This window comes from Amblyomma americanum, chromosome 4 (genome assembly GCF_052857255.1).
Source record: "Amblyomma americanum isolate KBUSLIRL-KWMA chromosome 4, ASM5285725v1, whole genome shotgun sequence".
NCBI classification, from domain to species: domain Eukaryota; kingdom Metazoa; phylum Arthropoda; class Arachnida; order Ixodida; family Ixodidae; genus Amblyomma; species Amblyomma americanum.
In genome coordinates this window covers 194,160,272-194,187,636 of record NC_135500.1, presented here as the reverse complement: position 1 = coordinate 194,187,636, position 27,365 = coordinate 194,160,272, and the positions used below count along the sequence as shown (strand labels likewise).

The 27,365-nt window shown below is 49.7% G+C and overlaps 1 protein-coding gene across 2 annotated transcripts; it reads right to left on the bottom strand.

The window, feature by feature from the left end:
- Positions 1–1,529: 1,529 nt before the first annotated feature.
- LOC144128940 (beta-1,4-glucuronyltransferase 1-like) lies at positions 1,530–27,063 on the bottom strand. 2 transcript variants are annotated; one of them, XM_077662763.1, is made up of 3 exons: positions 11,700–11,982; positions 10,025–11,242; positions 1,530–4,892 (listed from the first exon to the last, which is right to left on the bottom strand). In XM_077662763.1, exons 2-3 carry the CDS (start codon positions 11,222–11,224, stop codon positions 4,665–4,667), a joined length of 1,428 nt encoding a protein of 475 aa, XP_077518889.1. In that variant the 5' UTR covers positions 11,225–11,242; positions 11,700–11,982; the 3' UTR covers positions 1,530–4,664. The 2 variants fall into 2 exon arrangements, with proteins under 2 accessions (XP_077518889.1, XP_077518887.1); XM_077662761.1 differs by lacking the exon at positions 11,700–11,982 and adding an exon at positions 26,932–27,063 and having other exon boundaries at positions 1,531–4,892.
- Positions 27,064–27,365: the final 302 nt, after the last annotated feature.

Sequence of the window (27,365 nt, the reverse complement as noted above, 5' to 3'; positions counted from 1 at the left end):
ACAAACACACCACTGTAACACACCAGGATGATGCACTGCTATCAGCGTAAAAAAAGAAAAGAAACAAAGGTGGCGCCGAGTGACGCTACAGCCGAACCTTTCTCAGCTATATTTACAGTCGCTCGCTTCGTTTGTGCACACCGGCGAACATTAACAAACCAGCCAGAGAAGCCCAACGGACGGACGGGCACATTAGGATGGCGTGACGCCGCACTCGTCCGCGCTGGAAACAGGGCCAGACAGACGGAGGCGCACAAAGGGTGGGGAGAGAGACCACACAATGGACCCCATCCGTTTCACAAAGTAAACATTTCATGCGCGACTCACGCCAGAGTCTTGTCCGGCGTTGCGTACACGCAAGCGCGTTGGTGCTGGTGGTGCACAGAGATGGCGCGCGCGTCGCACTTTCGCGGTGTCGCTTAGCAAACCGGGCTGTGGGCGCTTTCGTAAGTATTTCGCTTGCGCAGAGCTCTCGCGCGAATCCTGTAATGGGAGTTCCGTGTTTTACGCTGAGGCCATCTGCAAAAACAAACAAACCATCAAAAAAACAAACAAATGTATAAGGAAGCTCATTAAAGAAATACCTTTTAATTTTAAATCACGTTAGTTCGGTTTATGGCTTATGGGGGTTTAACGTCCCAAAGCGACTCATGTTATGAGAGACGCCGTAGTGAAGGGCTCCGGAAATTTCGACCGCCTGGGGTTCTTTAACCTGCACTGACATCGCACAGTACACGGGCCTCTAGAATTTCGCTTCCGTCGAAATGCGACCGCCGCGGCCGGGATCGAACCTGCGTCTTCCGGGTCAGCATTCAAGCGCCATAACCACTGAGCCATCGCGGCGGCTTTTAAATCACGTTGGGTGTTAATAAAACTCAACCAGGACAGAGGTGAGCACGGAGCCATGTTCATAAGGATTTATTTTTCTCTGCATATATACTCTCACGTGCTGTTGAATGACAGATAAAACCAAGGTGTCGTGGTGTGCATGACTTAAAGTCTTGAAGCGATATCGGCTATGAGAGGCGATGTATCGGAGGGCTTCGGATTGAGTTCGACCACCCGATGTCCCTTAACATGTGCTGACATTACACAGCACACTAGCGATTTTGCATTTCGTCTCTATAAAAATGCGGCCGCCGTGGTCGGGATTCAAAAACAAAATCAAGAGCGCCGTGTTTTGTATCACCGTTGAACTCCTGACGAGTGTACGTCAAGAAACAAACGCAGGAAGGTATAACACTGAACGTCATACCCCTCCGTGCATATGTCAAGCCATTAATTGCTCGTTCGGACAATCGCACGCACCCTTAGCCAGAACAAGCGTGGCGCATTAAGAGAGGCGTTGGCGTTCCATGGAAGAAAGACCCGTTCATGCAATTGGTGTGCAGAGGACTGTATAATACGGAGTACAAGGCACCGAGAACCGTGTCACGAAGCAGTCTTCGAGGTCTGTCGGAGGACATCTACGAGTGTTGGTGTTCGCTGGCACAGACATTGTGCCCAAAACATTGTGCTCAGGCCCTCATAAACAAATAACATATCTTTATTTCAACTATGAAGCGATTGCTACAGTACACAGATTTGGTTATTTTCCCCTCTTGTGGTTGTCTAATCAAATGCCAGTTATACGCTCCGAGTGACGTATTTCGGATTTCAGTTCCCAGCAAATGGCGGCAACATACATGATATATACACGGTGCAATAAATAAACAAACAGACAATCAACATCTGGACATTTCCCGTTCATATTTCCAAACAAGGAAATAAACAAACATGGCAATGCGACTACAAGACATGCTTGGCCGTACTCCTAAGCGTGTACTACGTCATTAAAGAGCAAAAAGCATTCTTCGAAGCACCAGATGTAAACGCTAGGACAGCCAGCGCAGGAAAGCTGCGTTGTTCCCACAGCTGCTCGAGACCTATGGGCAATCGAATCGGCGATAATTTTCTCGAATTAAGCATACACTTTGCGCACATTGAGGAATACTCTTTGCGAATAACTCAACACTTCAGCTTGTTTATCGAAAAACTCATTTAAACACGGATAAAGTGACCTCCTAGCCAAATACTGGTGGAGCTTGATTTCCCGAAGCAGCATCATTAGTAAAGGGTACCTCGGCATCACCTTCAAAACTCCTGCTTGAATTCCGCCCAGCACAGTGCTACGAACATTCGCCGACGTGCCATGAATCGCGCTCATGACATTGTTCCCATCAGCGGAAAGAAGGGCACATTCAAACGTGTTGTGATCTGCGAACAGCTTTGCTACAGAATCGCTCCTAGTTTTTCTCTTTGTTAGAGCTTGTGGAAGCTTTATGGAGGAAACCGGCTGCGAACGACACCGCTGGCTGAGTCATCCTCGTGGAACATGTATAGCTAAGCATAAGCACGGTGTGCAACCCTGTCTGTTCAGACGTGCGTCATCGTTCGAAAGGAGACACACCTGTACAAACACTTTTTTGCATGGGCGGTAATAACCGCAGTGTTGGACCGGATAAAAATGGAAGTGCTGACTGTGCGGGGTCAAACGCACTCCGTTACGAACAATCTGCAAACTCATATATCAAAGAAGTTTATACCTGTATGACGCAAATGCATTAATTAGAGGAGAAATGTGGAAGTGTTTAGCTGACAATCCCCATTTTCTCAATACGGCTGCGCCTGTCGACCTGTACAGGCCTTAAAACTGTCTTTCTTTATTTGTTTTGTCAGCCACTTGTCAGCTCAAATACTGGGTCCGCAAGGCACATCATTAACCTGTCAAGAGCATGCCCATGCGCAGATACTCGGCGAAATATGGACACAGCGTACTACGACAGATGGCGAGCATCAAAAGGAAACAATAGAGATAGACAGAGAGAGGAGGAGGAGGAGCAAAAACACGACCGCCACCCCCTCTCTTGCGATCTGCAGAAATAGGCGCAAGTCGTCATTCCTGTTACGTCGTAGACTCCTCAATAATGTGTGGTATTCTTTCATCTCGTTCTATCGGCTGTCGCGGCGACTCACGTATCTTCGTTGTTGACATCTGCGGCAAGCATTTACAGAAGCGCTATTCAAGTAAGGCATGTCCAGGCGGTTTATGTGCAGACGGCGAACGCATGTGGCGGCACAAGCACGAAGTGAAAGGGCCGACGCTTCGTACACGTCAAACGGCTTGTGGACTCACAAAAATCACGCACATTGCTGCAACTTACATGATAGAGTCTCGGAGCAGTCTGGGGTTCAACATATCATTGAAAAGATTAAATCAATGCAACCAGCTGAATGCAGGAGTCAATAGGGATGGCGAATTTTCGGTGTACGGTGCAGTAATGAACTTAACATGGCTACGTATCCACGGCTACACGTTAGTGAAAGCGAACTAAGTCATTGCAGTTAGGCCCCTTCGTATGAGGTAACCACTGCAATTTGTCCACATCGGTTAGCGGCTGCGACATAATCGCTGCTCAGTTCCTACGTGAACTGTCAGACGGCTACATCGCAAAATGCGCGTGCGAGCAGGTGCGCTTGCTTAAAAAGGAAAGAAAACTACAGCACTGTTCTTTTACATATAGCGTCTATTTTTCGGCACTCGGGTATCCAGCATCAGGAGCGACTGAAGCAAGTCCTCTCGCGGGCACACACAAGTACGCTGCTTCAAACAAGCAAGGTCCCTACAATGTCACCAAGCTGTAAAGCTGATGGCATCAGCGAAGTCGCCGAAGAGATCACGCATGTGCAAACACGTGAGAAAATGTACGTAGAGCTTGTGTAATCGTGCAGAAAGCAACAGCAGCAAATGAAGTTTTGATATCAGGCGACTGGGCAATGTACATAAGATCTTGCGATGGCATTGTGCGTTTCTTAGGCGCACTGATGAGCTACAACACCCCGTTATCCACAGAAACCCCCTCTTCTAGCCTCTAAGCTCATTTCGCCGCACATCTCGGAGTCGATTTTCTACCCCGTATATCTTTTTTTTTTTCTTGTACGTCGAAGCCTTTTTGGCTCCAGTTTCGTTCCTGCTTCACTGAGACGTCTATAGAGACAAAGAAACACGGAAGCTCGGTGCAGCTAATATCTTCGTCAAGCACCAGCGACAGACACTCTTTGGTGCCCGTTGAACACTAAGTTAGTTTCTCTTCGTTTTTAATAGGAAAGTGCATGGAAGAAATGGGGCGCTGCGCATAGCGCCGACAGTCAACGTGTCGTGTAAGCCGACCACGGCCCTCCCCCAAACGTGGTTGTCCCCGACGTAGTCAGCATGCCAGACGAGTCCCTCATCGAGTCAGAACAATAAAAATAAATAATAAATTATGGGCCTCTGCGGACCCGGTGTATACACACTGCGGTGATTAACAGTAATGATGCGCAATTTGTTTTTAAGGGGATTCGGGCGGCATGTGAATGTCACTTCATTCTTATTTTTCGGCATGATCAGAGACTTGTCTGGCATGCTCACTATTCACTGCGACACGACCGAAGAAGGGGTCTGTAAGTTCGCTCGACCATCCCCTCTAGGGACCGCGCTGTGCTCCCCAAAAGTGGCAGACACACCCACAAGTCGAGTTGCCGACTCCGCATTAGAAACACTTCTCTGTCCCATATAGCTTCCGCCAAGGGCAGCTGTAGGAGGGGGGTCCCACGCAACTTAAACACGGCCGCCATGCAGCGGGTCACGCCAAGAGCGGCTTGGTGACCGGAGTGGTGGTGGTGGTGGTGGGGGCGGGGATGCGGTACTTTCGCCGCACGTCCCGCTGGAAGCCCGCCAGCTTTCGGTAGTTGAGCGTGTTTTGGCGCTCGCGCCAATAGCCCCTGGCCCGGTGGTTCTGCATGCCCCGGTGCAGAGCAAACGCCTCGTCCAGCACCCAGAACTGGAAGCCGGCCGCGTGCGTCTCGTACACCTGCGATTGCGCAGCACAGCGACGGGATGGGCTCTCGGGTTGGATCGTTAGCCGGCAGTTCTTTGTACAGACATGCAGTGAATCTGAAGAACGACTGTAGCTGGATACAACTCAAGAACGCAGCGGCTTTTCTCCCCGTTAAAGGACCCCCTTCAAGCTAATGGCGTCGGCCGATTCTCGTGACCCTGCTAGCATGACAATGCAGGGAGAAGCGCCAGAATGCAGAGAGGGGTATATCCCCGACCATGGAGGGAAAGGACTATCACCTATTATCTACCACTCCCTGCTTTGTCACACTAGCAGGGTCATGAGAATCGGTCGTCGCCACTGGCCGGAAGGGGGTTCGTTGACAGGGAAAAACCGCTGCGTTAAGTTGTATCCAACTATAGAGACTACTAAATCGGTAGCCTAATTTTGGACAGATTGCCTCAAAACGACGTAAATGAGGTTCGTTCGCAGTTTGACAGACGGTTGCAAAAGCACCCGCCTCGGCTTCGGGAGGTGGTGGCTTCGACTTCCGCTTCCGGTCGGTTAACAACCAGTTTTCTGAAGTGGGTACAAGTCATGGCTCGGCCTGGTGCTCGGCTTCCAAGTAATGCATGGCTTGGGAAAAGAGCTGTCGCCTGCAAATCCGGTCACTGTGGGCTTGAACAGGCAAATCCGAAAAAGGGCCACCAGAGGCGTTACAGCGTAATGCAAATTTCGGTCCCTCGCACAAAGATTTTTCGTCCAGGGAGAGTGAGATGGCCAAAGGCCCTTTTTCAGGCATTTCACACCAGGAGAGCCGAGCACCAGGCCGCAGGAAATATTGTAGCCATTAGAAGACCACTGGGAACCTATCGGTTTTTCTAATAGGTAGAAACATCCTCTGGCTTGGTGCTCAGCCTTCTAACGGGGTCACGCCTCGAAAGGGGGCCTGTAGTGGCTATGAGCACCGTTGCCAAAGATGACCGCTGGGCGCCCCTTCTCGACCATGGACGGCATCACCGTGGAGCATCCGCCGCGGCCATTGGAGGCACCTGTTATGGGTGTCACCGGGTAGCGGCAAAATAGGTACGAGCCCCGGCCTGGTGCTCGGCCCTTCGTGTGGGTCTGCAACGCTCGGAACCCACTCAAGCCGCACCACAAGAAACCCGCAAGTCTCGGAGCATCCGGCCTGGTCTCTGGAAGGACTCGAAGTGTAAGCGGCGGGAACCCACCGTTATATATCGGTACAGGTGCCCTCGGGCCAGGTGCTCGGCCAATTAGAAGGTTCCGGCCATCTGATAGGGGGCTCTATGGCGCTCGTTCCGACGGGAGTTGCCTGGCCCCCCTGTCTAACCACGGCCTTGGCAGACACTTTGGTGTCACCGGGTGCCTACCGGTGTGGTGTCACCGGGTACCTACCGGCAAAATATGTACGAGGGCGTCCCCGGCCTGGTGCTCGTCCATCATGGGATCTCAACCCTCAAAAAGATGACCCAGCTCGTTCAGAAATATTGCCCTGTTGGGAGGGGTGGTATTTTTCGCCCCCACTGCCACCGGATACCCACCGATTTTCAGATGGGAACAAGATTTCCCCCAGCCTGATGGTCTGCTCTTCTGGGGTGAAATGCTTGGAGAAGGGTCACCTCACCTTCCCTCAATAAAAAAAATCAATTCACGAGGGACCGAAATCCGCCTTGTGCGGTAAAGCCCATTGTGACCCCCTTTTTTTCTGTAGAGGTGATTGGTCCATGCTCACGCAGCTGGTGGTGGGATTTGAAGGCGCAGGCTCCTGTCCCAAGCCATCCAACCCTGGGAAGCCAAGCACTAGGCCGGGCGACGGCATGTACCCATTTAAGAGAACCGGTGAGTGCCCGGCCGGCAGTGGGAGTCGAACCCATCACCTCCCGAAGCCGAAGCGGGTGCTCTACCACGAGCACCGTCACTTACGAACGATGGAAAATCTATCCGCGAGGGAACGAAATCCGCCTTGTGCGGTAAAGCCCCTTATGCCCCCCCCCCCCCCCCCTTTTTTTTTATTCAAGATTTTCACTTAAGAAAAGTGAATCACCATGCCGGTTGATATCTTGTACCCATTACAAAACCGGTGGGTACCAGGCGGCACAGGGCATCCAGCCTGGCACCTCCCTATAATGAGAGGCTGATGCTCTGTGGCAAGGCCACTGCCTGTGTCAAAGTCATCCTTTAGTGCTAAAAAACTCTCTAAACGCAAGTGTTAAGGAAAATCAACACTAATTGCACTAAATGCGTATAGCGTTAAGAATGGTATAGATGGCTCTCAAGGGGTGGCAGTTTATATAGAGGAGTAGGGAGAGGGGAGGTGCGGTACAGCATACCTTAAAAGCATAAACTATAACATCGACGTATAAGGTACGGCTCATACGTCCGAACAGTCGCGCACATCACATCGTTAAAGGCTCAGCATGCACTTTAAGTTGAGACAATACACTGTTAGGCGATACACTGTAAGTCACGAATACGGCGTCCGTTCACATAAGCAGACAAAGAGCGCAACAGCTCCGCTATCGTTCTCACATTTTCTGCATCGTGCCTTCTGCGCACTCGTACTGTGCATGAGTCGCATTCATTTGCAACGCGACTGGTTGTACGCATAGGAACGAGACGGTGCGGTCTTGACACCATAGTGCACTAGCAAACAACCAGTACTTGCTTGCTCGCTCACTTGCTCCCTACATGATGAGCAACCGAACGTCACAGGCAAAGAGCTCCCATGGCGGGCACCAAAATAACCGGCGGTCCGCGTTCCAACGCTATAAAGGGTACCTAAGCCAAGCCAAAGTCCAAGTTTTCAATGCACAAGCGCCATGGTGTTAAGCAATTCCGGCTGCATTGCCCACTATGCACACTGTATATTCTGAGCATAACCGGCGGTCCGGGTTTCAACGCTATAAACGGTACCTAAGCCAAGCCAAGGTCCAAGTTTTCAATGCACAAGCGCCATGGTGTTAAGCAATTCCGGCTGCATTGCCCACTATGCACGCTGTATATTCTGAGCATAACCGGCGGTCCGGGCTTCAACGCTATAAACGGTACCTAAGCCAAGACAAAGTCCAAGTTTTCAATGCACAAGCGCCATGGTGTTAAGCAATTCCGGCTGCATTGCCCACTATGCACACTGTATATTCTGAGCATAACCGCCGGTTCGGGCTTCAACGCTATAAACGGTACCTAAGCCAAGCCAAAGTCCAAGTTTTCAATGCAAAAGCGCCATGGTGCATTTCCATATTTTGAACCCGAGCGCTTGCATAATTTTTGCGTGCGTGCACAGCGGGGGCAGTGTACGCGCAATGCTGGAAACTCTAGAAAAGATTCCAAGCAAACTCTGCCCAACGCCGCAGGTGTGACGAGCGATGCGTGATTCCTGTCACACCTGTGGCGTAGCGATAGCATGCCACACAGTGAGGGCGCCGGGGGCGGTTTCGAAATCCTGAGACGCACTTCGCGAGCGCACGTGCTCTCATTCAGGTATACAGTGCGCGACAACGACAAAGTGGCCTCACCAGCGACGCCAGGATCATTATTTTAGCAACACGGTGCACTCCAAAGCATTCAGTAAATAATAATAATGCTGGGCAGTGGCCCTTCGCAGTGTTGGGGCTGCGTTCGGGAGACTGCTGGTTGATCCCCCAATTAGGATTTAGGGATTAGTCTGAGTTTGAGAAAAATGACAAGAGTTTTAACGCCGTTAAACCGAGTATGAGGCGCGAAAGCACTTGGCTTCGAATTCTCTTGACTTCTGCCTAAACATTGCCTTAACTTGTCCTCCGAGACAATTTCCTTTAGACTTTCGTACCGCATGACCTTTCCCTAGCCATACCGTATCCAAGTCATTTCATCTCAAAGGTCGAGGCTTCAGAGACCCTTCGGCCTTTTCAGGATTGCTAGTGAAGTAGTGCTGACGCACTAAAACAGAAAGGATCCTCGTGACACACGTGGCCAGCGGCCGGTGGCGTCGGTCTCCTCTCATCAATACTGCGCACTGGCCAGTGCCTACATGGGCGCCTGTGTGCGCCCCACCCGACCAACACACCGGCATTTATGACGACGCGCCGTATATCGAGATGCGCGTGCAGAGTGCGCAAACGCAAAACACACCGCACCAAAACAAAGACAGAGCCGGTAAAAGGGTCAACGTCATTAGCAGCTCCGTCGTTGTCCATTAATAACAATCGGCCGTATGCCATTCTAGACAACATGAAAGAATAATGACCACGAACGACATGAGAGCGAGGGGTATACGCTGCCCTACGGAAACAGAGGGGCAGGCGCAGCAAAGGAGCACCGCGAGACCATTTGTGAGTGGTCATTTGTGAAACGGGTATTTGTTACCGCTCTGCAGGAAGGACTGATGCATTATTTTGTGTTCGATACTTTTCGCACCGCCGATTGACCAATTTGGCACCCGATGTTCTCACCTCTTTTGCCTCGCTGCTTCTGATGAGTGTCGAGTGCTTAGAATATGGCACCGCAATTAGAAAGGGAGCAATAAATCGCCAGGCAGTTGTGTTTTTTTTTTAAGCTTTGCTGACAGAGTTGAATGCGCTTTTTCTTGTACCTCCCTGCCTGACCTCCACAATTCCTCTTCTTTTCTTGAAGGCGAAATGTGGGATCGGGGGATTTACTTCCCTAGTGAGTTAAGAGAACTAGGACAGAACGTGAGAGCCACTGGTTCATCGCGGCAGCTCGAGAGAAAGAGAGAGAGAAGAAAGAGGCAAGAAATCTCAAAGTCAGCGGGGAGAGGGTGGCTAAGAGTATGTAGTCTGATCCGCTTCCTCTGAATCTGACCGTTGCGGAATGCATTAAGTTCAGGCGGAAGTACAGAGAAATAATGCACCGAGTGCACGCATGCTGGATCGGCACGGATCTTAGATCGACCCCGGTTGTGTTTTCACAAGCACAGCGTAGACCTCTGGCATGGATATGAAGATTCACAATTTATATCTGAAATAATATACTTCTATGCCTGGAAATTGTATTGCACAATGTCGCCGGCCAGACAGCCAAAAATGCGCCGCCGGAAATTGAGTCTGTGATCCAAAACAGCGCGGCTTCCGTCGCTTTCAAATGTCGAAGCTGCACGTCAAGGGGACCTTAGCGATTCGAAGCGCACGTAGCGAGCAGCATACCTGCGTGTTGCGCGTGAAGCCGTATCCGACGAATCGCTCGTCGTAGCGGGGCACCTCCTTTCCGGCCACGTAGAAGGGCTCGTAGAAGAACTCGTAGCGCTTCACCGGGTAGGCAGCGTGCAGGCCGTCCTCCGAGTGGGGCAGCGCCTCCCAGGCCGCGTGGTTGGTCGCGTACTGGTTGAACACGAACGACTTCTGGTGGAAGGGGCGCGCCTCCCCCCGCCGCACCATGGCCAGCAGCTCGCGCTTGGTCCTCGGCACGGCCGCCATCTCGCGCGCCTCGTACGTGGGCACCACGAACACGCACTTGGCGCACGGCCGCCGCTGGCTGCCGCCCAGGAAGTCCGACAGTTCGTCCCACAGGCCGGGCTTGGGCATCACGTCGATGTCGACCACGAAGAAGTGGCGCTGCGGCGAGCAGCCGTCCCGGGCCACGTTGCGCAGGTGGTTCTGCGGGTAGAGCATCTGCCTGGCGCTGCCGCGCACCACGCGGGCGCGGCCCGACGAGTGCAGGGTGCGCAGCAGGGACGCGTGAGCAGGGCACGAGTAGGTGGACGACGGCGGGCCGGGCATGCGGGGCCAGGCAGCGCGCCGCGTCACGTTCACGCCCATCGGGTAGACGAGGCCCACGCGCACGTTGGCCCGCACGGACTCCGAGCAGGAGCGCACCAGCGCCAGGTAGGCGCGCAGCGCGTGGTACTGCTCCGCGTTGGCGACGAACACGGCGAGCGACAGGGGTCCGTTCCACAGCTGGGCCAGCTCGACGAGCGTGTGCAGCCGGTCCAGCGAGCTCTGCGTGGCCAGGCACACTTCGCCGGCGTCGTCCGGGGAGCCCAGCTCGGCGTCGGAGGCGAGGAAGGAGCGCGCGATTTTGTACTTTCCGCTAGCATCGAGCTCGTTCGCGTCTTCGTCGAACTTGAACGGCGCCCGCCGGGAGAGGAGGTCCAGAATGTGCACGCTGCTCGCGCCGGAAGGCATCGTTTCGTCCGCGACCAAGTTCTGCTGCTGCTGCTGCTGCAGTGGCGGGGACGACGGCGAGGAGCTGGAGTTGCGGGCGGCAAATCTGCGGCCCCCGGCCGGCGACGGTTCGAGCCGGTTGAAGGCGAGCAGGCCGACCATCTCGACCAGGACGAGGACGACGATGATGGCGAGGAGGCGTCGGCCCAGGCTTCTGCTGCCCGGAAGGCATTCTCCTCGCATCACCGGCTACGGGGACACCTGCGACAATAGCGCGGCCGGTTAGACTGGCGCCCATTGTTTCTTGTAATCAGGCATTCTTTTACTTTCCGAGACGCGAGCCCAGGAGACCTCGTTGACTAGTTTACGCGCTTAGCGAGGCTGCCTGACGGCACCCTTTTCATTTTCAGTCAGACCACAATGCGAAAACGGAAGCCGTGACAATGGAGTGTTTAGGAAAATTAAATGAAAATTATCAAGGGCGAAAATTTCAGGGAAAAACAAAATCTAAACATACAATCGTCACAACACTCCCAAATCCATCGAAGTCTGTGCGTAGAAAAAAAAAAAAGAACTTGAACAGAACGACGCCGGGTACACGACCACAACCGGCAGATAGCATTACTCATTCTCGTTACTGCCAGGGAAAAAGAAAACACCCAAATCCGCAGCCGTGGAAGATACGGGAGCACGTTCTCGCAAAACGTCCCGCACGTACCCGCAATTTCCCCGCAGCGCATACCGCTATGCGCAGTGAACGACGGGCGCCTTCGAGGACGCGCCGTAGTGCCCACCCTAGCTGCACATCACAGAGCACGCCCGCCAGAGCTCGTTTCAAGCAGCCATTCCTTTGCGAAGTCACGGGCCGGCAGGAAAGAGCCGTGCAGGAAAGAAGGATCCGCAGGGAGTGCAGGGGGTGCCTCGGGGCGTGCGGAGCACGTGCCCGAGCCAACGCCCAAGAGTAACGCCCAGCGTCCGCGCCGCACAGCCACTCCCGATCACCCCCCCCCCCCCCCCCCCCCCCTCCTTCCCGGCCGTTTTCTTTGTACCCGCCGCAGGAAGCGGCATTGATCCGTTGCACGTATACGAACTTTACCACAGCGGCCACGACGATGGCGACGCGCTTCCTCAGCGCTTCCGGGAGCTAACGATGCGAGCAGCGGGCCACGACTGGCGAACCGGGGCTGTTAACCCCCCTTCCTTCGCATGACGACCGGCGTGAGGGGTCGCTGCACTGCCCGACCAAGAACGAACGGAACTTCATGTACGTCGCAACACAAAAAGAAAGTCGGAAGGGCGTGAAGAGTTTGCAAGTGTAATGAGTTTAAAGCAGAACCAATTCCACGGTGAAGCGCTTCGCCGTACGCTATTGGTTTCGTATGTGGGGGGTATGTGGCTGTGAGAGGCGACGTGGTGGAAAGCCCCGGATTCATTTCGCCCACCTGGAGTTGCTGAGCACCTACTGACACACCGCCCAGCACACGGCGCGCGGTTTAGCATTTCGCCGCGATTTCGAAGTGCGGCCGGAGGGAAAACGTCAGAACCACTAACTGCCACGGGTCGAATGTCACCCTGCAGTCGAGCTCGTGTCAGTGTAGTAGTTGTACTTCTTGCCTCATCATAGAGAGGATGCACAAAATACGCGCACGAAAAATGTGCCGAGACACTAATTGACTTGCGGGTAGAAGTTAAAATAGTGTGTCCTGAACACTACGCTCACGGTCAACTTTCTGTGGCACTGCAGGCTAAGGCTAGGCAGGAAAGGGAATAAGACGAGCCTTTGTCCCAAGTGCCGTGCCACTCCTCCAAGTTGAAGGGTGAGAAACAGATGGTGAGGGTTCAGAGTTCGTACAACGCGAAGGGACGCTAGAACACTCCTGGCTAGCATACAGATAATTTTTTTTTCGCAGTTACGTCTTTCTCACAAAAAAGAAAAATAGAACCAGAAACAGCCAAAACATCTCTCACAGCCTCTCCAAATCTCGATCAGTGCTTCGACGACGTCTGAATCAGATTGGAGAAAACCTACTCCGAACAGTCCTTTCTACATTACGCAACAACCGAGGTGTGGAACAAGCTACCGGATTGCACAGAAAACGAACGTCGCCTTAAATAATCAAAACAGATCAAATGATAGGAAAGGTCACTTTGGAAAATCAAGGCATTTAATTTTTTTTCTTCTGATCGTATTCCGCGTATTGCATGGTTTAGTATTTATGGCTACGGTCTATGGGGGTTTAACGTCCCAAAGCGACTCAAGCTATGAGGGACGGCGTAGTGAAGGGCTCCGGAAATTTCGACCACCTGGGGTTCTTTAACGTGCACTGAAATCGCACAATGCACGGGCCTCAAGCATTTCGCCTCGATCGAAATTCGACCGCCGAGGCCGGGATCGAACCCGCGCCTTTCGGATCAGCAGCCGAGCGCCATGACCACTGAGCCACCGCGACGGCGATCTAGTAATTATCGCGTAAGAGTCGGACATTTAATCCCCAATCATCAATACGAACGCGAAGTAGTATAAGAGAAGAACCAGCACACTGGAAGCACTTAAATTTTGTGGTTCGACGTTCCCAAAAGCCATAATGCGCCAAACACATGATGATGCTCGCATTATAAGAGGTATTCACGTGACGTCATAGGCGCCATGTTTGGGTACACCGCGCAGCTTCAGCAGTGCAAGCCAGAGCAAGTGGCGATAAGCCGATAAGATAGGCTTGCAGCCTTTCGCCTTGCTACATTTACCACAAAATGGCCGCCACTGTGACGTCAGCGAATACTCGCTTATACGCACTACGCATATCACGGTGAGGAATTGTACTTGACCATTACCTGCTTTTACCAAATCACTGTCACATCCTCCCACCCCTTCCCTGTCGCAGCGAAGTTCTGAGGAGTTTTGAGGGCATTAGGTTTCCGATTATTTGATTTATTTCGGCACGAAATGTTTCGTGCTGCAATATAATTCGTGTCCCTCCCCCCTCCCCCTCCACATTAAGACCTCTGCAAGATTCAGACTGCTCCTGCGCGAAGATTGAATATGAAAAGCGAAAATAAGGTCTGCTCTGCCGCGCCGCGCGCGCACATTCATCCTTTTTTTTTTTCCCGTAATGTGTGCGTCGCGAAACCTTAGGTATTTTAATTCCCGATTTCTTTCTGCTTACTTCCACTCCTTCGTGAATGATGCGCAGAGCGGTGTGTGTGCAGAGGCGCCTGCGAGGTAATCCGCTTATTTATTGCGAGAGAGGCACTCGGTGCAGTTAGTTGACAACATTGAGATTATTGTCTTTTTAGCAGAAAAAAAAAACTGCCTACACAGAATATACACAGCCGTCTATTCTCTGCTGTTTACAGCATTTTGTTATCTGTAGAAAAAGGAGGATCTCCAAGTCCGTACTCAGAGCAGAAAATTTTATTTCTCCTACTGCTTGAAGATAAGGAAGTAATCATATTGAACTTACGACAGGCCCGTCATAAGTCTAGGAAGACTCGATTCATTCCGGCAGTGCCGCGCAGCTTAAAGCGGCTGAGGAAAAGAAAAAAGTGCAAGAACTGAAAGGAAAAGGAAGAGTAAAAGGGGCGCCGTATTAAATGTGAGAGATGAAAAGTGCAGCTCTTTGAACTGGCAGACGTCAAAAGCACGCGTCTATTTAACTGCGACCAGGCATCAGAAAAAGATTAACCTTTTCCTTGTTGTTATTTTCTCCTGTCCTTTTTTAAAGTCGCGACCTCTTCCTCTACCTTCGGTGACCCTTTTCAAATCTTGCTCTAGCGCTGGGGCATCAGGCGGCAGAGGCTTGCAAAGCTGCGATTTGAAATCTATTCGCTGCGAAAACATTTAAAAAAAAGGAAAAAAAAAGAGCGGGAGAGAAAAAAAGGCGCAGAGACGCAAAGTTTTTTTTTTCCCGGCGTGGTGGAGACAGCTTCGATCGGGTGCGACGAAAATCGTGAAAAATGCATTAGCGAAGCGAGAACTCGATGGAAAAATAAAAGATAGGACGGAAGGAAGAAAGAAGGCGGACGTTGAGAAAGGGTCGCGGATAGGAGAGGGCGAAAGCACCGGAGACCGGAGAATAAGCCGAACAAAGCGGCGGCACAGCTGTACAGTTCTGAGGCAATGGCAATATACCTATACAACAATACTCCCCGTGCTTTTATATATTGTGTTCCTCTCGGCCGTCGATACACAACAGCAACAGCCAGCCAATAGAGTTGCTCGTTCCAAGGAACGAATGAACGTACCGAAAATAAAAAGTGAGGTAGGAACGAAAAAAGAAAAGAAAAAAGGAAACGGCACGAACGCTTCAATGCCCCGAACGTAACGCAATAGAAGGGGGGGTAGAGAAGGGGGGGGGGGGGGGTCATCATGTCGTACTCGGCGTGTCCAGCATGCGCTCAGGGCCGCACAAGCTTCACTGCAATGCTCCGGGTGACGTGAGGCGAAGCCGGCCAGCGGGCCACGAGAGCAAAGCGACTCCAAGGCGCGCGGGCTCCCAGGAATAAACATCTGGCGTGCGCGACAGGAGGGCATCGATTAAATCGGAGCACCATCGACCACTTCGAAAGTGTACACCGGTCACGAACAATGCGAATCGCCTGATCAATGCTGTTCTCCCTCTCTCCCCTCGCCCTCTCTCCGACCCTATCGTGTGTGTTTGTGTATATATATATTCCTCTCACTCCGCCTCCGAAACACGCAGCAACCAGGCATGGGTCGGGCGGCCGCGATTTCCATCGGCGCGTATAGCGATGATGTATGACCGGCCCGGTAATGGACTCGCGGGATATATGGTAGCTCGGGCAGGCGAGCCGTTTTCCAGAAGTCCCCCGCGCTCAAGACGGACAATTTTCGGGCCCAATTGCTTTTCTTCGCTTGTTTGTTTTCCGGTACGAGGACAGGCTGCCGCTCGATGTCATGTCAGCTCGCGATACTCCGATCTCGCAGACGAACGCTTTTCTGGCCTGCGCGGGAACGGTTTGTAAACGTATCAAACGCAGCGCGAAAGCAGAGGTGTGAATGGACGGATTGCACGCCGGCACGTTCCATTTCGTCTCTGCTTTCGCGCAGACGAGCACATTTGTCGGGTCTTGGCACGGAATGCACTCACCCAGGCATCTTCATTTACTTTTCCAATCCCCTGCCATAACGCTGACCAAGGTTAGTAGTGTATGTACATTGCTACAATGACGCGTTTAGATAAGGGCCCACCGTAAAGTTCTAGCACTTATTCCGTTTGGTTGCCACTTTTCGCGTTATAGATGGCATGGACAGGTTAGCACGTGACTGTGGTCCGCGTTCAGGTCGCATGTTAGGTCGCTCCTTCTGCCTACTTTGCTGGTTTTCGCATCTTAAATTCGCTCCTTTTTTTCTTCTTTTTGCGGCTGAACTTAGTTTGTCTCTAGAGAGAGAAAGGCCAAGGAAGTAGGGCTAACCACAGGTCAGGTCGGCTACCGAGCGTATCACGAGAGGACACAATGATGTAAGCCAATTACAAAAGAAAGAGTGCAGAGAATTCATGCTTAGCTTGTCTGTAGGTGGTCACTCAGACCTGTTGCCTTCAGGCGTCGACGAAAGGTGGAGCCACTGTCTCAGGATCTTGATCTAAATAAAGTGCCGAGTGTACAATTGGCTCAACGCTTCCCGGAAAGACAAGGGGTACCCGCTCGATAATTAACGAACAAGTCCCAAGCGAGAGCGGGGTGTGTGACGCACCTATAAGTGGAAGTGTTTCGACATGCTGGCCAATCGATGCAGTGATAGACAAGTGACGAGGACTGCCAATGATGAAAAAAAAAGGTTTAATTAGCTTATTGCAATAACTGCCGATAATGAATCCGTGGAGTACAGACGTGCTTTAAAAGAGCTGCCGAAGGGGAGAATACCAACGAATGCGAAGACGCCGCAACTACGCGCCTGTGTTTTCGTTGCACTGCGAGGCATCAGTCGCGATCCAACGACTTTTTTCGGAATGTTGACAGGAGACAGCTTGACAAGGGGACTCTTCTGGTGAAATTTTCAACACACATGTAGTATTCACAACAGAGCATTGGGGCATCCCAACGAAACAAATTCGGAAATATGTATCACGAAATCTTCCACGTAGTCATTTAAAGAGCTATGAGTGTATCATAAATGAAAGAAGTTCTCGAGATCCGACTCTCCAAGACTTTGGAAATTTCCCTCGAGGATTGATTATTTTTGAGGGAATTTTGGGAGCGTCTAAACTCCCAAGACAAAGAGGAAAGCATAACTTTGCTCATCTAGAAACCGCTACGCCGATTTGGGTGAAATTGGTCGCATTTAAAGGGAAAGAAAGTCGAACTCTCTCGGCTGACGAAAGTGGTATTGGGTTTTAACGCGTTACGTTTTCATGATAGTCAATAAACTTGAAAATTTGCAGGGCCTTTCTTAGTGGTATCAGAATTCTGTGGGTTATGAAAACAATAAGTGGGCTCGCTTTACATTCTAAACGTTAAAACGTGCGTGGGATTCTTAGGCCAAATACAGCGGTTTTACAGAAGTATAACTGATAAAGAGAACCACCACGCAGAGTGAAAAAAAAAAAATGTCAGTTTCTTTCTTTTAAGGGCTTCAACAAGACTCATTTACAGAAGTGTGACTGCTGCATATTTTCCTCACGAAACTATAGAGTTGTACGAACGAAGTACAGAATTTTTCAAATTTCGCAACTTCAAATAATTTCTTATGGGGAATTAAGAACCAATATCAATGTTATTCCGGGACTCAATATTTAGGTTATTTTCCCTTCACATATGCAACACAAATATCATGAAAATGTTTAAAGCAGTGGTGGCGTAAAAAGACAATTCTTGCGTTTTCCAGAAATTTTTCTGAACAAAACAGGAGTTCTGAGCTCACTTCGAATTTAACAGCGTAGACAAATATCGTTCTCATACAACGACAAGTTTTCTGTATATGCCTACTGACAACGTTGTGCCAAACAATGTCAATGAAGTGTACAGTAAAACGTAAGATGAATGAGCCAGAATTCGCGCAAGATACGTGATGGCGTATCTTGCACATATATGTCCGGAGGATGCCCGCGCGACATTCGAGACATGATCGGTTAGAACTGAGATTCTCAAACTCCCACATGTCGAGATCATGTTTTGTCGCAAGCCGTACAAAATTGGTTAGCTTTAATTAAGATGGGTAATGAATTAAGCGGGCACATCTAACAAATTATCAAGAATTCGAGCCAGAACGTCCGGCACCGCCATTCTACGCGTATCGTATTCTGCTCCTGTGCTCGGGTTTCGACAGTCTAATATATTCAGTTCAACCAGTTAAATACTTCCGGAAATCTGCACCATAACCAACCTTTGATCAATCACTCATTGCAGATCTGACGTGCATCCGGCCGAGGTGTAGCCTTCGGTTCCCCCATGAAAACGTAAAGCAAAAATAATAATAATAAAAAACACAACGCTAGGCAAATGTGCCTTTGACTGTTTTGATTCTCAGTGCGTTTTGTACCTTATACACGGGTGCCGAAAAGACCCGTCGGCTCTCTATACCCGCTGCGTAGGTTGGCGTATTGAATGATCGATCAGCGCTTTGGCCGGCGACTAATTGTCCTATCGACGAATTCGTCAAAAATAGCTCTTACTGTGAGTCCACACTCGTGTTTCTTAAAGGGGCACTAAAATGAACTTCGATTACAGCTGTATCTGTCGTACTTGCTGAACGAGTTCTTCAAGACAACGCTACATAATTTGTCCGTGCTGTACAAATTTCATTAAAAAAATTGGCAGTGGCTTAACTCGGCTAACCCTGCCATTCAGCGAAAAGCAAGCACGCTTGCTAAGCGTCTGAGGCTCGTCCGTGGCAGCTCCGCTACACGCTCGCGACAGCCGTTCTGTATATACCCACACGACCACGTGGCTACGACGTGGTATCACATGCCTTACGGCACCCCCATGGGATGTCATCACGTGGCTTCACATCACCCCAACGGATGTTCTTAAGGTCAAAGGTCAACCCAAAGGCCACCCAATGTCAAAGGTCAGATGTCAAACATCAACTAAAGGTCATGGTCAATGGTCGGCACCATATAACTGCACCACATGTGGTCATACACGGCTAACGTGGTTGGGCTGAAGGTCGTTCAAGGTCATTCTCCCGTCTATGCGGCAACTGCTTTGCCTAGCGTAGTGAAGCTTTTCGCTTAAAAGAAAAGAAAGAGGAACAGGGCAGTTCTGCAGCGGCGAAGTCGCGTGCGCTACCCGGATGGCGTAATAATAGATTGCTAGTGTTTTTCGCCATGCTGGCTTAAGTAGTGGCCCATGCCGTTAGCTAAATAAACACAATCAAGTCGAGGCAAACAGGCGACTTTTTAAACAGATCTATAACAGACAGTTTTAACAGACCGTCTCTACCGTCCGTTTCAATGACGCTTACCAGCTCAACATTATAGGAACGGCAGCACGGGCTCGCAAAGCGGGTTTTGCATAGCCGTCACGTCTCACGTCGCCGGTACGGTTGAGAGCGCGGTGAACACAAAACAGCCTCATGCAAGCGTTTTTCCTATGGCGTAGAAAAAGATTGCTGGCTAAGTAGTGCTACGCCTGGATTATGATGCTCCCGGACAGAAAAGCAGCACTTTATTTTTTTATACCATAGGTAACTTTCCAGTGCACTTTTCTTAACGGAGCTCCCATACAGGCCCATGTATTCTTCAGGCCTGTCGCCCACGTTAATGCATGCAATTGGTTATAAATCGGTGAGCACACTCGAAATGCGTTTTTCTGTAACGCTTATAAAGGAATACACCCGATTCTTAACAAGTAAAAATGTCATAGTTTCTCATAGTTGCAGAGAAGAAAAAATGGCGCCATCGTTTAAGCGAGTTTAAAGACCACTTCACCGACCAAGAGCAAGCCGGGAAGACAAGGTTTCGTTTATTTTTTGTATGTTTTGGGGCGACAACGTGGATTCTGCCGCGAAATTGGTACCTGCGCCGCTATGCCCTCATGAATTTAACGCAAGTGAAAGTTCGGTGTAAGGCTGACATGGACATCCACAGCGTTTTTTTTTTTTTTGAAGGTATATGCCCCGAGAAAAATAGTTACAACTGAATTCACGTCGTTGGCCCAACACTAGCCAAGCCAAATACGAAATCTAATCTTCCCGGCATGCTCTTGGTCGATGAAGTGCAACGCCACCAGTTCTCCCTCTAGGTATGTATGAGAAACTCTGCACAAAAATGTATAGTCGGTGTCTAGCTTGGGTTGTGTCTGTCTCTCTCTTCGTCCTTCATAAGCGCTAGGGAAAAATGCATTTCTATAGAGGCTATCGTCTGCGCTTGTAAATACATGGGTCTGTCTCTCTCTTCGTCTTTCAAAAGCGCTGGGAAAAATGCATTTCTATAGAGGCTATCGTCTGCGCTTGTAAATACATGGGTCTGTCTCTCTCTTCGTCCTTCATAAGCGCTAGGGAAAAATGCATTTCTATAGAGGCTATCGTCTGCGCTTGTAAATACATGGGTCTGCCTCTCTCTTCGTCCTTCATAAGCGATAGGGAAAAATGCATTTCTATAGAGGCTATCGTCTGCGCTTGTAAATACATGGGTCTGTCTCTCTCTTCGTCCTTCATAAGCGCTAGGGAAAAATGCATTTCTATAGAGGCTATCGTCTGCGCTTGTAAATACATGGGTCTGTCTCTCTCTTCGTCCTTCATAAGCGCTAGGGAAAAATGCATTTCTATAGAGGCTATCGTCTGCGCTTGTAAATACATGGGTCTGTCTCTCTCTTCGTCCTTCATAAGCGCTAGGGAAAAATGCATTTCTATAGAGGCTATCGTCTGCGCTTGTAAATACATGGGTCTGTCTCTCTCTTCCACCTTCATAAGCGGTGGGAAAAATGCATTTCTATAGAGGCTATCGTCTGCGCTTGTAAATGCATGGGTCTGTCTCTCTCTTCGTCCTTCATAAGCGCTAGGGAAAAATGCATTTCTATAGAGGCTATCGTCTGCGCTTGTAAATACATGGGTCTGCCTCTCTCTTCGTCCTTCATAAGCGCTAGGGAAAAATGCATTTCTATAGAGGCTATCGTCTGCGCTTGTAAATACATGGGTCTGTCTCTCTCTTCGTCCTTCATAAGCGCTAGGGAAAAATGCATTTCTATAGAGGCTATCGTCTGCGCTTGTAAATACATGGGTCTGTCTCTCTCTTCGTCCTTCATAAGCGCTAGGGAAAAATGCATTTCTATAGAGGCTATCGTCTGCGCTTGTAAATACACGGGTCTGTCTCTCTCTTCGTCCTTCATAAGCGCTAGGGAAAAATGCATTTCTATAGAGGCTATCGTCTGCGCTTGTATATACATGGGTCTGTCTCTCTCTTCGTCCTTCATAAGCGCTAGGGAAAAATGCATTTCTATAGAGGCTATCGTCTGCGCTTGTAAATACATGGGTCTGCCTCTCTCTTCGTCCTTCATAAGCGCTAGGGAAAAATGCATTTCTATAGAGGCTATCGTCTGCGCTTGTAAATACATGGGTCTGTCTCTCTCTTCGTCCTTCATAAGCGCTAGGGAAAAATGCATTTCTATAGAGGCTATCGTCTGCGCTTGTAAATACATGGGTCTGTCTCTCTCTTCGTCCTTCATAAGCGCTAGGGAAAAATGCATTTCTATAGAGGCTATCGTCTGCGCTTGTAAATACATGGGTCTGTCTCTCTCTTCGTCCTTCATAAGCGCTAGGGAAAAATGCATTTCTATAGAGGCTATCGTCTGCGCTTGTAAATACATGGGTCTGTCTCTCTCTTCGTCCTTCATAAGCGCTGGGAAAAATGCATTTCTATAGAGGCTATCGTCTGCGCTTGTAAATACATGGGTCTGTCTCTCTCTTCGTCCTTCATAAGCGCTAGGGAAAAATGCATTTCTATAGAGGCTATCGTCTGCGCTTGTAAATACATGGGTCTGCCTCTGTCTTCGTCCTTCATAAGCGCTAGGGAAAAATGCATTTCTATAGAGGCTATCGTCTGCGCTTGTAAATACATGGGTCTGTCTCTCTCTTCGTCCTTCATAAGCGCTAGGGAAAAATGCATTTCTATAGAGGCTATCGTCTGCGCTTGTAAATACATGGGTCTGTCTCTCTCTTCGTCCTTCATAAGCGCTAGGGGAAAATGCATTTCTATAGAGGCTATCGTCTGCGCTTGTAAATACATGGGTCTGTCTCTCTCTTCGTCCTTCATAAGCGCTAGGGAAAAATGCATTTCTATAGAGGCTATCGTCTGCGCTTGTAAATACATGGGTCTGTCTCTCTCTTCGTCCTTCATAAGCGCTAGGGAAAAATGCATTTCTATAGAGGCTATCGTCTGCGCTTGTAAATACATGGGTCTGTCTCTCTCTTCGTCCTTCATAAGCGCTAGGGAAAAATGCATTTCTATAGAGGCTATCGTCTGCGCTTGTAAATACATGGGTCTGTCTCTCTCTCTCTTCGTCCTTCATAAGCGCTAGGGAAAAATGCATTTCTATAGAGGCTATCGTCTGCGTTTGCAAATACATGGGTCTGTCGCTCTCTTCGTCCTTCATAAGCGCTAGGGAAAAATGCATTTCTATAGAGGCTATCGTCTGCGCTTGTAAATACATGGGTCTGTCTCTCTCTTCCACCTTCATAAGCGGTGGGAAAAATGCATTTCTATAGAGGCTATCGTCTGCGCTTGTAAATACATGGGTCTGTCTCTCTCTTCGTCCTTCATAAGCGCTAGGGAAAAATGCATTTCTATAGAGGCTATCGTCTGCGCTTGTAAATACATGGGTCTGTCTCTCTCTTCGTCCTTCATAAGCGCTAGGGAAAAATGCATTTCTATAGAGGCTATCGTCTGCGCTTGTAAATACATGGGTCTGTCTCTCTCTTCGTCCTTCATAAGCGCTAGGGAAAAATGCATTTCTATAGAGGCTATCGTCTGCGCTTGTAAATACATGGGTCTGTCTCTCTCTTCGTCCTTCATAAGCGCTAGGGAAAAATGCATTTCTATGGAGGCTATCGTCTGCGCTTGTAAATACATGGGTCTGTCTCTCTCTTCGTCCTTCATAAGCGCTAGGGAAAAATGCATTTCAATAGAAGCTATCGTCTGCGCTTGTAAATACATGGGTCTGTCTCTCTCTTCGTCCTTCATAAGCGCTAGGGGAAAATGCATTTCAATAGAAGCTATCGTCTGCGCTTGTAAATACATGGGTGCTCCTCTATTATCCGGGCTAGCCTAATTATGCCTGTACTGGTACGTGAGATGGCTTCCCGCTGGAGCTCAAGTATCAGAGCGCTAGCTTTATGAACGATGCTGGCCCGTACACGACGTTCGGCATCCACGCAGGTACACAGGATAAACTCAGGTGCTGAGGAGGTGCAGATTTGCATTTGCACAGGTGCACGTGTGTGGACGGACGGATGAACGGACAAAAATTTACATATATTGCAGAAGCGGACACCGCGATACCGGGCAGCGGGAGACTGGTCACTGGAGCGTCAAAATGTAACAGTATGCTGATGATGATCGTGATTTTTTATGGCGTAAGGGTATGTGGGACCAAAGAGCGCCACGGCACAAGTTATTTTTGTTCTTCTCAAGGTGGGGTCAAAGACCCGTTTCCCAAGCATTGCACGCTAAAGAAGCCGAATACAAGGCCAGGGGAAAGCTTGCACCCATTGTATGATCGCTGGGTACCCGGCGGCACAGGGGATCGAGCCCTGCACCTCCCGCATGCGAGGCGGGTGCCTAAACCACTAGGCCACCGCTGTGGTACTGTAACAGTAAATGCTGTAACAGTATACTATAGCTTTCATCCACTGAAAGAAGTAACGGTTACACGGGCATGAAAGGCAGCGACGTGTTGGGGAGATCATAGTGCTGGGTAGAAAAGATTTAGCGCAACAAGGAGGGGGGGAGATCGACATGAAACATTCTTAGGCGCCTGTAGGCGTCCCTTGTCTGTCTTTTCTGCTGTCGCCGTTGAGCTAAGGTTTTCACTGGTTATTTAAAACCAACCCCCCCACCAACATGTTTTAAATTATGCACAAAAATGTTTTGAAAACTCCTCTCAGCTATCTTACATTTTTTTACAGTTTATAAACCACTCCGAGTGCACAGCGGGCAGTTTGCAATGTGGCGGCATTTCCCCCAGCGTGCCTTCTTCACATTTAGGACATCAGCGACTTGTTAAATCTAAATATAAGTTCCCAATGTTCAACTTGCGCTGTAACGCTGGTGTCTCAACGCCAGTTGACCATGCGCCGAAAGTACAAATATGGCTGCCCCAAGGTCTACGTTGTTCCCCCCAAAAAATGAGTTTTAAGAACGGAAAGGGCGCAGCAACAACCTCACTTGTCGAGGGACACCTCAACCGCGTCGTGAGAGATGGGGTGGAGAAGGGAGTGAAAGAAACAAGAGAAGAAGATACGCCGCAGTGGAGGATTCCGGATACATTTCGGCCACATGGGGAAAACCACCCTTTAAAATTATCAATAGAAATCGCATGCATTTCGCCTCCAGCAGCTAATATTTGCGCTTTTGTGTTCGCCTTTTAGCTGCCGCATTTCATTTGACGCTGACGAAATGAGAACCCCTTACGAGAACTCATAATGAGTCATTTCATCAACGTCAGATGAACGAAACGCGGGTGCGACAACTAAAAGGCGAACACCAAGCATTAAGATGATAGTTGATGGAGAGGAAATACAAGCGTCTAACATTAACTTTTTCAAAGGGCGGTTTTCCTTCCTCCTAAATAAAAATCAGCCGCTCTAGTTTTCGACCTTTATTGGCTAAGACCTTTTTATTTTGCTGTTTCCTGAATATCTGTCGTGTTCACGCTTCATTTCACGCTGATAGCTCGTCGTCCACACCACCTTATGGCAATATTTTTTTTATCGTTACAAAGTGTTCCGATGTTCATGCCGCTGGCGCCTTTGGTAATCGTTACCACGCCTTCGTATACTGTACTTGAAAAAAGATGTAGCGCAAAAGAGACGAGCACGCGAGGGAGACACGACAAAGACGAGCGCTACTAACAACTGCCTTTTTTTTCCGTAACAGATATCGATATATAGGTGTACACATCGCATGCGCACATGACACTAGGGCGGCTCTGGGCTTCTTGACAGAAAAAAAGCAAAAGAAAAATGGAAACTTGATTGCTTATCTACAATCAGAGAAAGAACGAGTATCAAACTATCATCTGCGAAAAAAAGGAAGGGGGGGGGGGGGCAAACAGGCAATGAAGATGAACCTACAGAAAAATCGAAAGAAAAAAAAAGAAAAAAACAGGCACGCACGAAAGGGGCGGTGTTATTTTTACACCTTTCTTGGTAAGAATACCACCGCCTCTTTCGAGCGTGCCTGTTTTTTCTTTCGGTTTTTCTGTAGGTTCATCTTCATTGCCTGTTTCCCCTCCCCCCCCCCCCTTTTTTTTTCCGCAGATGATACATTTTGATACTCGTTCTTTCTGCGATTGTAGATATGTAATCAAATTTAATAAAAATAATTGTTTTTTTGGGGAAGGGAAATGGCGCAGTATCTGTCTCATATATCATTGGACACATGAACCGCGCCGTAAGGGAAGGGATAAAGGAGGGAGTGAAAGAAGAAAGGAAGAAGGAGGTGCCGTAGTGGAGGGCTCCGGAATAATTTCGACCACCTTGGGATCTTTTAACGTGCACTGATATCGCACAGCACACGGGCGCCTTAGCGTTTTGCCTCCATAAAAACGCAACCGCCGCGGTCGGGTTCGAACCCGGGAACTCCGGATCAGTAGCCGAGCGCCCTAACCACTGAGCCACCGCGGCGGGTATAATCCCCTTTCTTTTTTTCTGTCAAGAAGCCTAGAGCCGCCCTAGTGTCATGTGCGCATGCGATGTGTACACCTATATATTGATATCTGTTACGAAAAATAAAGCCAGTTGTTAGTAGTGTTGGTCTTTGTCGTGTCTCCCTCCCGTGCTCGTCTCTTTCGCGCTACATCTTTTTTCAAGTATGTGTCACCAACTCGCCCAGCAACAAGTTTTATTGAATCGAAAACCGCCGCACACGGTCAAGTACTTATTATTCAATTCAAATAGGGAGCAACGCCTCCTGAGAGCATATGACGATGTAGGTTTGCTGAAAGGAAAAACGGACGACTTGCTCCGCCTTTATAATCATCTCACGTCATTCCACTCCATACAACGGAAAATGATAAAATCAACAAGATTTAATAAAACGACATCACTGGAAACTATACTATTCTCTTGCCGTTAAGGGGAAACAATATTTGTCATTTTTTGACGCTGTGCAAAATTTCAAACGCGTCGCTTCATGAGGTTTTTGCAGTTTAACAACCCTAGCACTGGACAGATTGACCGAATGATTAAACGAATAAACTGTTTCCGCAGCCACCAGTATTCATATGCTGAAAATCTCTTAGCGGATCAAATTAGTAACTAACTTGCGGTAAGTTAAAAAAAAGGCGGTTCCTTATTTCCATTTCGATTGTATACACGGGAACACAGAAGAGTCCTGGGTTACGTAGACATACGGCGACAGAATCAAGACGCACTTGCAGCATCACTTTTATATCGCCATGACAGGTGTTTAGAGGGGCACGGGAACGAAATTAGTTCCGACAGAAGAAGAAAAATTCAACCAGCAGCGACGAATAAACGCTTTGCAAGAGGGCTCACACGTACGCCAGCCGAGCAGTAGAGCTGTCAGCCACATCAATGGATGCGGGCGGCCTCAATATAGCTGAGTGCGGGAGCTATCAATTGCGCTAACACCCCCGCGGCGACTCCTGCAGAGGCAGCAGATGACGAAGAGCTGATGCACAAAGAGGAGCAACCGCCGGAATCAATATACTCGTAGCTTCGAAAACGATGCCGCCTCCAGAAATGAGCGGACGAAGGCTTGCGATTCGCAGCTCGCACAGTGACTGAAGACTGCGGTTTTCTAGGGACTTACCGTGTGGGGACAGCGGGGGGAGATCGGGATCGGGGACGCAGGGGAGAGGCGGCATTCGGCCCTGGCGGGAGGAGTGGCGGCCGGCCGTCTCATCTCGGTGATGCCGGGAGGAAGGATGGAGCGCTGTCCGGAGAGACGGCGGAAAGACGGCAGCGCCGCCGCCATCGCAACCGGCGTCGGATGCGACGCGAGCGCCGCCGTCGCGCCCGCCCGGCTTCCGTCGACTTTTCCGGGATAGCAGACGACGGATGCGGTGTGCTTGCGCGGTGCCGCAAATGATTTTGCCTATTGCCCGTCCTTGTAAACATTCCGCAGCTGGATTTGCGTTTACGACCTGTTTCTCATGTTTGTGCACTTCGTGGGTCATTCCTAGTGGCATACAGTCAAAGGGCAACTTGAGATGTCTTGAAAGGAACGAATGTGTGAAATTTGCA